At 43.7% G+C, this 13,998-nt stretch overlaps 1 protein-coding gene across 2 annotated transcripts in view; it reads left to right on the top strand.

Annotated features, from left to right (window-relative positions):
- Window positions 1-13,998, top strand: part of HMGCR (3-hydroxy-3-methylglutaryl-CoA reductase) — a 92,195-nt gene that overhangs the window by 31,557 nt on the left and 46,640 nt on the right. For both annotated transcript variants that reach the window (XM_078675238.1, XM_078675239.1), the window contains exons 3-6: window positions 8,403-8,514; window positions 8,709-8,796; window positions 12,788-12,872; window positions 13,843-13,948. In XM_078675238.1, coding sequence (XP_078531364.1) covers window positions 8,403-8,514; window positions 8,709-8,796; window positions 12,788-12,872; window positions 13,843-13,948 — 391 coding nt within the window. The remainder of the gene's footprint in view (window positions 1-8,402; window positions 8,515-8,708; window positions 8,797-12,787; window positions 12,873-13,842; window positions 13,949-13,998) is intronic.

The following is a 13,998-nucleotide window of genomic DNA, read 5'->3' as shown; positions in this document are numbered from 1 at the left end:
GGTTTTCCTGAAAATCCAAGGGAAACATTTCTTGAGCCTGAGAGCGGAGCCCCTGGAACTTCGGCGTGGCTAATTGTGGTCCTACTTGCCCCTGTATCAATCAAAAACTTTCTGTCTTTCCCTAATACTTGACTGTGAACATAGGGACCTTCTTGATCTACAGGTATCTCGATGAGAGGCAAGCCTACCTCCCTCTCTAGGCTGTTTCATGAATATGGCTGATACTCTGGATACTCAGACTGTGCATACTGGTACATCTGCTGTGTAACATGCTGTGTTGCAGCGATGGGCTGTGGAGCTGTAACTGTCTGTGGTGCATTCTGTGGCTGAGGAATCTGTGAAACTTGTTCTTGTCTAGGCGGACGTGGTCTTTCTTTAGTCTTACCGGTAGCTATGTTGTGTTTCAGAACTGCACACTCGTTTATAAAATGACCTGGCTGTTTACAATAATTGCAGTTCCCTTTAACGGGAGCTGCAGGATGACTGGCTTGATTCGGACCCCTCTTCTGACTGTCTTGAGGAACGGATTGTGCAACTAGTACTTTCATTTTCGTGTCTTTCATACGTTTTCTCTCGTGTTCTTGCTCTTCTCTGATTCTATTCTGGTGGTATTGGAGCATCTGTAACATCTGGGACGGGGTATTAGCTTGCCAGGTACTTTCGACTTTCAAAACTCGATTTTTAATTTGTGGGCTTGAATTCTCGACTAATTTAGTAACAAAAAGATGAGGGTATGACTCACTACTTGTCTTGAGGCCACTGTTTATGCTAAAACATTTCTCAAATCTGGAATAATAATCACTAATGTCTTCGTCTTGTTTCTGTTTGCAGGCTGAGATTGCATCCCAGTCTTCCTTTCTCGTTGTTAACAATCTGGGTAAAACTTGAATCAATAATTCAGGTAATTCTTTACATTTTGCTCCAAGACCGGTACCTGGTACTCATGCCTTATCTTCAGCTTCTAGAACTGCCCAATCGATCTTTTTCTCTCCCACCTCCCATTCTTTTTCCTTGAGTTTCTCATATACCCCTGCGGGCAACAAGACTTTTAACATTTTAATTATATCTGGATACGTGTATTCTCCCATACGGAGCATGTCTTTTAATTCTCGATGGAACCCTGCTGGATCTTTATCATGACAGGGGATTAATTTTTTCATCTCTAGGAGTTCCATCTTTGTAATCGGAGTGTAAACAAACACTCGTTCTAGTTCGCCACCCGTTCCTCTAACTGGGTGGACTTCTCGTAACGGATTCTGTCTCTCCATGTAAAATGGTTTACTTTCTGGGGGTGAGACATGAACAAAATGCGGGTTCAAAAACGTTCTATATTTGTGACGCTGTTCTAGAATGACACTAATTAAATCGGTACCTAAACCTTTCCATTTATACTGGAGTAACTCGTTCAGGATATCGTGTAACGGACCTGGATCAGAATGTTGACCCTCATACAATGTAATGAGGTGCTGGATCATATACATACCCGCTAGTCGTTGCTCGGCTGGGGGCATTTTCAGAAACATTTGTGCCACTATTTCGTCTGGAAAAGTGGTAGAATCAGTAGTCCATCGGACTGCTGATCGGGCCAGTTCTTGTTCATGCATGGTACTTAACTCACTATAACCGATTCGTGATTTCAGAATGTGATCGGTAGCTTGAAATACTTGTTCTAGAGAACCTTGTTCTGGTGCTGGATGATGAAAAATAGACTTGTGTTCTAGGCGTAAATGGCGATCTGGAAATCTAGATTTTCCTACATACGCTATTCTGTCGGGATTCTCGTCCTCTACCTCTTCAGTATCAGAGTTACTTTCTTTCTCGCTTACTTGTGCTGCTTTACGTTGTTTGTGTATCCTTATTATTTCTTTACGAATCTTCTTATACATACTCTCTATAGCACCGATAGTCTTGTGCTTACCCTCGGCTATATTATCACTCCACTTTGTCAGAGTTCTCATTTCGGCTTGATCTTTGGTCGGATAATCTTGTTCCCTTATTAGACAATTAATCAAAAACTTTAATAGCATGAGCTGGACTTCAGCTTTTCTTTGGCACATGACATCACTAATACTTTCTGGATCATTCCCTGTACGGATGAAACGATATATTCTGTCTAGATCTTCTTTCATATCTGGTAGGGTGACTAGATACTTGGTCACCTTTCTTACGCGTAATGAATATAAAACCATACTATCCTCGCCTGGGACTGGATCATAGCCACATTCGTTAAGGGCTTTTCTTATTTCTGCTACAGACTGATGTCTGGGCGTACGCTGTGACGCTTGTGCATGTAATTCGGCTGACGTTAAACGCTTATGTGGCGGCGGGGTTTGAGGAGTACCTCCTCCTGCGGCCCCTAAACTAGAATCGTCGACTGATCCTCTTCGTACTAGTGTGGCAGGGAATTGAAATGCGGGCTGAACTGGTATGGCGGGCTGGACCGGGGGGACCGTAACAGGTACTGCAAGGGGTACCCCGGTGTCTGGAGGAACGGGAAGTGCCTGATTTACAGGGACTGGCGGAGCGCGAACAGGATTTGCATATTCTGGGACTGTGTCGTCCAAATAGGACGAAATAAAAATATCAGCTGCGGTCGGTTTGTGACGTAGCTTGGTCGGAACTAATGGTGGCGGGAAATTACTGGATGCCTCTGGGGTCGCTTTTGGCAGGCCCTCGGCAAGAAGAGGATACATACCCTTAATAAGAGCATGCCTCTGTCTGTCTGACTGTTCGGTTTTAACTCGTTCACCAATCTCGATTAATTCCCTTTCTTGGGCTCGTTCCAAGGATTCTCTACTTAATTCTGACTTTCTGATTTCTTTTTCGGTTCTTTTATGACCTTCTTTGCGCCATAACTCGATGGCATCTTTCTGTGACTGTCTGGCTTTCTTTTTCCATAATGCTTCTTCTACTCGCATGATGCACTCGGCATCCCATGTACCCGATACGGGCCATCTATACTTTTCTTCTAACTGTTTGGTATACTCTACCCATAAATCTAGATATAATATGGCACTTATGCCATGCTTCTGATACATAAAATGACCTGGACTGTCCCTAGGCGGAACTGGAACTGCTGCTTCCAGCAGACCCTTTCTAGTTCTCAACTGACGTAACTTAGAAAACAAGGGCATGACTGGACTGTAATCTAGACACAATACAATACACAATGAACACGATACTTATTCCCCATTCATACCACGACATTAAAATACATGAAGAACATTTAAAATAACAGTTCGAACAGAATACTACCTGGAATATGGAACACAGAATACATGAATTTTCTCGAGAACAGAACTGACTGGAACAGAAACTAGATGCACTGCTGAAACAGTACGAAACTTACCGGTCTCATACAGAGACACGTCAGGACCCGCATCCACCGAAGTGGACACTTCGTTTGTGGGTCTGTGTACCACCAACCCACGGACCAGAGTCAATCAGATTGACCCTGTCTAGATACTACCCCAGTAACGGTACTCACCGGGCAGCAAGAACGGAAGGCCTCGGACTGGACTGGACTGCTTCGACGTCGGACGGACGAACTTCGGACTTCTGTTACGGGTGGGCCTCCGGATACCTCGGACCTTGGACTCTCGGCTTGGGCTCTGGTCGGGACTCGCCGCGTTCCTCCACCGCCTCGTCTGGATGCTGGACCGCCTCCTCCGTCTCCTCCGTGGGCCTGAGGGATACTTGAAGCAGAAATATCTGCACGTGCACGGTATGGTTCCGTCACGGCTGCAGAGGGTCAGGGGGCCGGCGTGGCTTCACCGGCGCGTGGGGAAAGGGCAAGTCCCTGTTCGGGCGCCATTATGTGGTAAACAAATAAATAATACCTCTATTTTTGGATGAATACATGAATAACAGATAGCTCAATAAATAAGAGTCAAGATTCGAGGTAGTAGGAGTTTTGCAGGTTTAATACAGCATAAGGACAGGAACAGGACAACCTGCATAGGAATAGGATGGCAGGGCCCAGCAGCTGCTGGGGCTGGATCTGGGATGAGCGCGCTAACATTTAATAACAATACACGATCATATATACTAAAACAGTTGCATTACAATACATACGATAGGCGGAGCAGTGGGTGTGGTCAGTAGCAGTCGCGAAAGATAAGGGTGAAAGTGGGTGTAACAGAGGCGTATACATAGACATGTGATGCAAACGTAACAGAATATGTCATGAATGGGGTGGAAACCATGGAGGGGGCTACCTAAGGAGCCGGGACCTCTAACCTGATGGTGCGCGCAAACTGGCAATGACGTATTACTAGGAGAAGCTGGGGGCTTCGAACTCTGTGCTGGGAGCAGAGACTGAAGTCTGGAGAGTCAGGGCGACATGTACCTAAGCAGTATCTAGTATCTGATGTTTAGGGAACATGTTGATATGAACTAAGAGTCAGGAGGGGAGAGGCTAACGGACTCTAAGACTGGAGCATGCATTATTCTATATGTAGTGCGTGATGAAGAATATTAAATGACCATTAAATGCAGTATTTCTCTTACATGGAGACGTAAAGGCTAGACAATGACGGAAACTATTGATGCGATTCAGTAGCTTTAGGAATGCAGAGAAGGAGGACTGAACTGATAACTGGAATCATAACATACTCTTGGCAGACTCAGAGGCAGAGCCAGGCTGAGCCGGGCACTGCGAGGCAGGAAGTAAGTGAAGGGTCGAGGATACAGGTGGGGGCTGTATCGCTCCTCAGCGAGGCGACAGGAGACAGGAGACAGGAGACAGGAGCTGAATCTGGTGTCCAGGCCCTTCTGAGGCCTAGAAACGGGGACTTTACAATGGAATAACGTGCACACTGAGAAACGTGGCAACGTAACTTTACATAGGCCTGATATTCGTAGTATTCACGAGAACTGGAAACTGACATACTAGAGATGGACACAACTGTAATTGCGTCATTAATCGAACATAGGGAATACATATGCATATTAATCATGCACAGATAACTTATGATGGAGGACGCGTAGGGACACAGAACATGGCAGAATTTACTTTTCCACAATATAGTGAAGAGATTATTCAGTAAAACGTTATAGCTGGTAAACCCGTCCCCTTGATGATTAAGACCAATTTAGCAGCTTTGTGAGTGGAAGCGATGAGAGTTTTGTTTTTTTCATCTTCTGAACTAAAATCTTAATGTAACTCCACAAGAAAAACATTTTAAGTTTAATAGCTCAGGCATGTAGGATTCAGGCAGTTCAAGAAATTAGGAATGCAATAAAAAGATTTTCACCTGCTGAGTAGTGATGATGTGAACAAGTGGAGGAGTAATTTGCACCCTCTCCCTGCTCCTGTTCTGTGGACCAGCATGGTGATAATGGAAGTGAAGGAGAATTGAAAGCAATCAGGATGATGCCAGCCAGGCAAAGCTTTTGCTCTTTGGCTGTTGCCGGCGAAGCAGTGAAAATAAAAGATCGACGAAGGAAGCGCCTGCCACTGACCCCACCGAACCGCAGTGTTAATGTGGCAACCATTTTGTATTGGTGCAGCTCGTTTATTTAAATAAACCCAGCCATACACAAAACAGTAGGACTTGGAGCTGGCGGCGTACAACTCACTCTGTTTCCGTTACTTATGGGCACGAGGGGAAATAAGATGGGCCTCTTGGTACTTCAGTGTTTTTGTTAAATCTGCGACAGGCCCAGGCAGATTTCATGATGAATTGAGATAATGTGATGGCCTTTTTTCTGCACCTTCATATAACTAAGTCTGGACATATTTTGCTAAATTATTCGTGATTCTAGAATAGTTACAATGCATCAAAAAAAATTAATAGTAATAAAAACGGTTAGTCCGTCCTATCCATGCTCACAACTCTCCCTCCCCACCACAACGTCCATCACTGGTTCCTGTCAATATGGAAACACTTTATTTTCCTAGTGGAATATGGGAATATTGAAATGAAAGTCCAAAACCACTCTGTGCAGCTTTATCTTTGCATAGTGTTTAATCCCCATTATTTTCCGGTAATGCAAGCTAAGCCTTCACATCCGAATTTCAATCCTTGTCTCTTGTTGGCTGCACCTTGCAGAGAAGAGCTTCATCAGGCTCTCACTTCTAGAGGCAGAGGATGTGTGTTTTTAACAAAGTAAAGGGTGTTTAATTTTAATAGTTTTTTCTTGACTACACAATTATGTTCCCAAGATACTTTCCAAGATAAGAACTTCCGAGCAGCAGGGTACACAGGGTTCGCTGCATAAAATGCTTGGTCGATTGCATAGAGAGCTCTGCAGCAGGTACTTTAGCCCTCCAAAATGATTAGTCCACAACTTGTAGTCCTCCAATGTCTATTGTTTAATTGAAATAATAGGAATGTGTAGTGATCAACACCATCCACTGAACTCATTCTTGAAACTGATAGAACTACAATTATATTCAGACATCCACAGAGTTCTATCAATGCCTCTTTGTACCATATTGCACCATGTATTCACTGATATCGTGATGCGTTGTTAGTGCACATCTTGGAAGAATAGTTGGGCTGGGTGCTGATCAGATTATTGTTTTTTGTATATGCACAGTTGAATACTGCACTATTAGTACCCAACATACCCACCTCCAAATGACAGACTGGTGAGTCTGCCTCGCCAGATTCTAACTCCGGCTTCTCCAACGAGTAGCTTGTGAGCTAATGGTAGCTCTCTAGTTGCCTGTGAATAGCTCTCCTGTGTGTAGAGCAGGCTCCTAAATTAAAAGCTGTTTGGTTGAATTAATATATGTATACCAAAATTGCAAAGTGTGTATCTGATATGACAATGGGTGTAATTTCAGAGTCGGAATTTCCAAAACATATTTAAAGCTGATATTTGAATTGTGAATCATGCAGAAATGGGAGACTTATTACCAATATTATGAGATTGGTGCAATGAATCATTGCATATGTGGCTGCTATGTTATGCCCTTGTAGAAGCATTCCAAATTTACCATGCCTTTTTTTACATCACTGATGGCAGTCCTCCACTTAGTTGATCACGGTTAGTAATCTTGCTTACGGTGGTCACTAATGTAATCTTGTCGGATGTGTACAACACTAATAATATGAGTAGCTCGTTGTGTTTTTCATTGAACTTGAGTGGCTCTTGTTGGAGACCCCTGTTCTTACTGATGCCCTCAAAAGTACCCCAGTTTGTCTGCGGCAGACGTTCAGCTCTCTGAGCCACCCTTCTGACTACAGAAGAAGACCTCCGCCTAGCTGTGACAAGTAACCATTCACCTATAGTCTAATTTCTATAATACATTGGTCCCAGTGCTGACACACGAAAAAAGACATCACTTGTGACCATTCACTGACAAATAGGCTAAAAAAATAACCATTTTTGTCCATTCTTTTCGGATTCACACTCTATCACTTCTTGGAAGGTTTGAGATTACATCCTTGCTCGTGGGTTCCAACGTGCAACAAAAACTTCTTAGCCAGATCATCTAGTTACAAAATGTTTGTTGACCATTTATATAAATGCTCTTTCATACTTAGAGACTTAGGCACTGATTTCGTCCGACCGATATTCTTACGGGGATGGGACCACCCGACTAGCTGTTGGCGGTCCCGCCATAGGGATTACAATGCAACCGCCTTCAAGGCCGTCGCAATGTGTATGCTTTGTATTGCAGCTTGTGATGCGGGCTGCCAGCACACGACGCAGTACAAAAAATAAACATTTTGCATATCCCTGCACTATGTGGCAGTCACCATACCCAAGACTGAGAGCAAGAGGGGCCCGCTAAGGGCCCCCAAAGTCCCTTTCCGCCTGCCTTTTCATGGCAGGTTAACCGCCATGAAACAGCCGGCAGAAAGGGACATTGTAATCCCTATGGCGGTGCCTGAGCAGGCACTGCCACTGTTGTAGTGGTACAAGTCCCTGAGCCCCTCGGATCCATGGTGGTTGGTCTATCCGACCTCCTACCATCCGCCCGCTATTGTAATGTAGCGGGCGGTTAAGCGGCGTCTGATGGCGGTGGGACCGTCGCCGACCGCCTGGCGGTGGCGGTCCCTCTGCCATCGTAATGAGGCTAAGTAGCAGAAAGGAATAAAATCGAGGTTAGATTAAGCCTCCCATTGATTGAAACCTGCACGTCACCAGAATTATGTAATTTCTGCGAAATTCATCTCCAAATTAATTTTTGAGCAGTCAAGTCAACTAGACGAATTAAACTGTTTCACGTCTTCTCGAGCAAGTCGTGTGATGCCCTTAATGATACAAATATCAGTTATACCTTTTTATTTATAATTTATCGGTATAATATTTGAAAATACTTTTTGTTATTTCAAAGTAACATCGCAGTCCACCAGAAAAAGTAACTGTATATCCTAAAATTGTTCTATCTGCGCAAAGTCTGTGTCTTAAAGTTAATACATGTCTGTTTTTGTTTTCTCAAACAGGACGTGTTGAGTAGTGACATCATAATCTTGACCATCACGAGATGTATAGCAATCCTTTACATATACTTTCAGTTCCAGAATTTACGACAACTCGGATCAAAGTATATTTTAGGTATTGTTTTTTTGCAGTTTCATAATGGAAGACATAAACATGAATTTATGGTTTTGTCAAATGGTTATTTTACTATTCTTGGATTCACATAAAAAAGTTTAAATGTTTAAGCCAGTTATTAATCATTAATATTTGAAACGAAGAGTCTGTTAATGTAAGTGTGTAACTCCGCTGTCCTTTTTTTATTGCTTTAGGTATTGCTGGCCTTTTCACAATTTTTTCAAGCTTTGTCTTCAGCACAGTAGTTATTCACTTTCTTGACAAAGAATTGACAGGCCTGAAGTGAGTATTACACACTGAAAATTCTTTCTTTGGCCGTCTTTGCAGAATATATACAAGTCAGTACAGTGGGAATAATGCATGTCCATCTTTATTTGTGTATAAGTATGTTAATCATTTGTAGTCATTACACAGAAGATTTTAGAACAGACTTTCATTCTACACAGTTTAAGAACCAAGTCACCCAGGTACCCAACTTTGGAAGTCCTATAAGCAAGAAGCGTATATTGTAACCCAAAGAAGCTCTAACCTTCACGCGTTAAAGCCTGGTTGTAGTTCCTTGGGGCCGAGCGTCCTAATCTAACACTTTGAAACCTCATCCGTGAGGTTGTTGTGCAATATTCTGGTTGATTCTATTTTCTCTCCGAGTCCCATGGTATTGCAAAATAGTGCTCTCCCACTTGATTGACCAGATACTCCCTTAGTACTAATGACTGCTCTGGTGCAAACCCGTCCAGCCTGGCTTTAGTACTGTGTGTGTAACTCAAAGTGTAGTGTAACTGTTACCACACATTCCAAAAGTAATGTTGAAACGAGTTTATACTTAAAAAAGCAACAGGTGCTCATGTATATGCATGACAGGTAGGCCAGTTCAAATTGGATCAGAGTGTAGGTGCAGGAGGTGTACTTTTGGGGTTCATACAAAGCCATTCATGATTTCAGCAATTAGGATTTCTGATTTTGAATTGTATTAAGAACACTATGTATGGTAGTACGTTTAACACTAATGGTGATCATGGCATACTATTTACAGCTCAGTAAGTTGACTGCTAAAGTTTACCGTAAGCTTCCTATGATAGGTCTGTCCTTTGTCCTAGTTTTCTTTTCATCAAAGGGCTCAGGAAAGATTGTTTATTGGACCAGAGCCAGTGGGCAGTGAATGTGCCCAAAAATCAAATCGCCACTCGCATCTGATTCTGAACCCTGACCTCAAAATAGAGGTGGTACTGGTTGTAGGAGAGTAGGATCTGCTTACTATGGTTACCCCCACTTTTTGCTGGTGTTTCACTGTTTTTCGACTTTAGTCTGGCTGGGGCCCTGCTAACCAGGACCCCAACCTAGCTGCTTCCTTTCTAAATTGATTGCATGCACATTAGGTACACTCCAGATTGGTTACTGGGTTACCCTTGTGAGTCCCTAGTATATGGTACCTTAGGTACTAAGGGCATAGGTACCCCTGAGGCCTACCAGGGCCTGAAGCATGAATTATGCCACCCCTGGGAAGCCTGCCAAAATGGCACCACAGGACTGCTCCTGCAGCCTGGGTAAGGTGGTGCATGCACCCCTTACTAAGATATAGGTTACCTATATCTACCTTATATCACTGACACATATAAACCTACAAGTCACTCCTATGGCAGGCCTTTTCGGTCCTGAAGGCAGAGTGCTTGGTTTTGTGTGAGAGGGTGCCCATGCATGAGCAGGACCCCTCTGCAGCTTTCGGAATCTATTTTCTGTAGCTGTTCTGTGATGCAGCCAGACCATATACTCTTAAGTGCATTATAACCTCACGGTTAATGCGAACTTTGGAATGGCTGCATGGAAACATGTCGTGTTTGATGTCAAATACTTTGGAATCCTACCCTCCGCCAGTCCTGGCAGCGGGGGTAGAATGAAACCCTTCGAGAGGGAGAGGCATGTACACACTTACCTAACCGGTAATAGTTTAAAAGAGCCTCAGCATCACAAAATGGATGCGGCAGCCACAGACACGAGTCTGCCCTCCTGCTGCTGGATGAAACTCTGGCAGGGGAGGCCTGGGCAATAGGGTTCCTGTCACAGGGAGGTAACCACCTCACAGACAGGCTTTAGTGTATTGGGGCTGGGTGGGTGCATTTATAGAATGCTTTTGAGACCGTGCTGGGGGCACACTTGGTGTCCCTGTGCATATCCCAGTTCAAACCAGTTGCAGGGACACTCAGTCCCTGCTCTGGCGCAAAACTGGACAAAGGGAAAAGGGGTGTAGACACCCCCCTCCCTGGATCCTCCCATAAGTGGGTCCCCAGAGTATGTTCAACCCCCTATCTTAGTATAAGTGTAGGAACCCAGTCCTTAGGACTTCAGATTACACCTGGGTGAAACTCTACAACATATATCCTGGAACTTTGACATTCTACATCGACTAGAAGACAGAAGAATCTCCCTTGGGGCCAAGGAGTGACTCCCCTATTCAAACAGGCGCCAAAGAAGCGTCTTGTAAGGCTCCTGCCGGATCCTGCCAGATTTGCGACTCAGGACACGGACTTCCAGACTTCCCAGAGGCCGACACGAGATCCCAGAAAAGCTGAGACCCGCTTCCCTCACGAGTGACATGGGACCGGAACTCCTGGACACCGTGCACATTTGCAAGTGCATCGACTACCAGAGCTTTCCTGAAGTTGTGCATTGGGCTACTTGTAGTCCAAGCCCCAAGCACCATTTGCACCAAAGATTGTGGGCCTACACTCCACAAGTGTTCTGTGGGCCCGCTTTTAGCATTTCCGCTCGAGGCGCTTTCGCGATCCCTGGTCCGTCTACTGGTGGGTCCCCATGAAGGTAACTCTTCTGTTTCTTGGGCTTTCCTGGTTGCTACAGGCGTGCCCTGACTCCCCTCCAAAGGGTGAATCCCTCAGACCTTGCTGGTTTGCACCAAAGCCAATCTTTGCTTTTCTGCATGGGTTGCTGTTGCCAAGGCTTGTTGGGTCCAATCCAGAAACCGACACCGCAGTACTCGACCTCCTTCGTGGGACAGCTCAAATCCAGCTCCTGGTCGTCCTCGATGCCCCCTGATCCTCGTGGCTGAAGAGTCAAGCTTCACCTTCTTCACCTGAAATCACCCGACATCGGTTGGCATCTTCTCATCGCCTTCCTGATCATTGACGAGTGACCCAGACTCTGTCCCCTCTGCTTTCAGGTTCTTCAGATCTCCGATCCACCCGGACACTTATCACTTGGTCCCCTGTAGCACTTTTCAGCAGCTCGCCATAGAAATCGATGACGAAACCCGACACGAAAAGACACCTATGCACCTGGCTTCCCTGGGTGAGGTAACTTGAGTACTCTGGTGGTTCCTGGTGGCCCCAGCGGTTCTAAAGGCTCTAGACCTTGTATCTATCAGTCATGGTTCTTATACCACTTTCTTAGTATATGGTTTGGTACGCCCCTAGGGCTCAACATATATTGTGCTAATTTACTGTGTGCTTAATAAGTTTACTGAATGTACTTTTGCCTCTAGCCTCATAAAGAGACTAGAGGGATGTGTTTAGAATAAATACATATATTTTATATATTTACCTGGTGTGGTTCTCCTTTCATTTCATTCATGAGATTATAGACTGGTAAAACACGCTGCTTTACATTCCTTCAAGACTTAGCCTGAAGGCTGCTCTCCCCAGCTACCACTAGGATAACTTTTTATATAGGTTGTCTTTAAACCTACCATCAATAAGGGTCGTTTGGACTGGTGCAAGGTGCCCACTAGAATAGTGGACAACATACGCCAGGCCAACTTCTCACCCTGGTTGGCCTGGTTTACCAATGTGCATAGACTGGCAATGGAAGTTAGTAGACTCTTGCAACCAGTGCAAAGTATTCAAATGGGGTTACTTGTGACACTTGGGGGCAAGGGGACACAGAGTCAGAGTTCTACATAATGTGAGGGCAGTGGTCTCTACAGCTTTGTGATTTTAAGTGTCTTAAAACATGAAAGAATGTCTTTTAGGTCAGATGGCAAGTTTGTAATATGTACCATAAATGTGAATAAATTATAAAGTGCCAGAGATGAGAGCAGCATTAGGATAGCAATCCTGAAAGGCAATTTCACTCGGTGGCAGAAAGATCACATCGTAAATTAGTTTTGTACAGCATGCTTTAATCTCTTAGCTGCATTATCAACAATCTATTCTGTTGGAAAATTGTTTAGTTCGTATTTTACCATAATTATGGCCCACATGTTGGGTAGAATAATTTGCAGTATATATTTTTTTAAGCATCAAATTGTTTTCTCATTCTGCAGTGAAGCCTTGCCCTTTTTCCTGTTACTAATTGACCTCTCCAGAGCCAGTGCATTGGCCAAATTTGCACTAAGTTCTAATTCGCAGGTATGTTAGTATTTATTTCTTTATGATTTTGAAAATACATTTATTTCTTGCAGCGTGATTTTGCACAGAGTAAATTCCAAGGTTTTAGCCATTCTGAAAGCTGTTTTTTTTAACACCGATTTTATTGAATTTCTGATTAACAGTTTCTCTGTGTACAACGTACCGAGTATTCATTTTTGTATATGAACACATTTAGTCGACCCTGGTATGATTACAGTAGTGACAACGCTGACCTGACATTGATTGACACATTTGTAAACAGTTGCACATACAATCTAAATCAAATTTCAACTTCACTGTCGTGTTGTTACTGTGTGTACATATAACTCAGTAGAGACTGCTTACTGTATTGCATAGTTCCGTCATATTCAAGAAAACGAATTCTAAACTAATTCTAACTTAACTCCCCCCGCCCCCCATTACCCCACATACTCAAAAATACTCCCAGACATCAGTTATAGACCATCGTCGTTTTCTTACACATTAGAGATCACTTTGCTAGCAGTAACCACCTAATATACAATAGAGCTCTACCTCATCCTGCGTTTCCTTACACCCTGTGTCTCAATGAAGGTTACATTAAGCAATTATGTATGTCTTTATTACATGGTGTGTATTTCCGTCGCTACAAACTCCTCCAGCATCACATTCCATTCTAGCGATATGGGTTTTTTACATATACCTCTTCGTTCCTCCCTCTGTAACTCTGCGCTTTCTGCCCTGCCCCACCTAACCATTCCATTATACCAATCCATCACAGCCGGTGCTTTTTTCGCTTTCCGTCTCATGGTTATTGAAGTCTGAAAGTTGTTTATGAAGCACACTCTTTATCTAAAGAAGATAAAGAGAAGCTTTAGGTAGCAGATGTTATTTGAGGCACCCGCTACCTTTTCTTGAAAACGTCCTTATGTGTTAAAAGAATATAGTGTTTGCTTAGTGTGATATAATAACTTAGTTTTTTTTTCTTTAGGATGAAGTAAGAATCAACATAGCTCGTGGTATGGCCATCCTTGGACCCACTTTCACTCTAGATGCGCTTGTTGAATGTCTTGTAATTGGAGTCGGTACAATGTCTGGTAAGAAGACTTCTGTTTATAACTATCTTGTCTTGTGACCTTTTTTTATA

Source organism: Lissotriton helveticus, chromosome 2_1 (genome assembly GCF_964261635.1).
Source record: "Lissotriton helveticus chromosome 2_1, aLisHel1.1, whole genome shotgun sequence".
Classification (NCBI taxonomy): Eukaryota; Metazoa; Chordata; class Amphibia; order Caudata; family Salamandridae; genus Lissotriton; species Lissotriton helveticus.
Note: the sequence above shows the minus strand (reverse complement) of the source record. Positions and strands in the feature narration are given on the sequence as shown.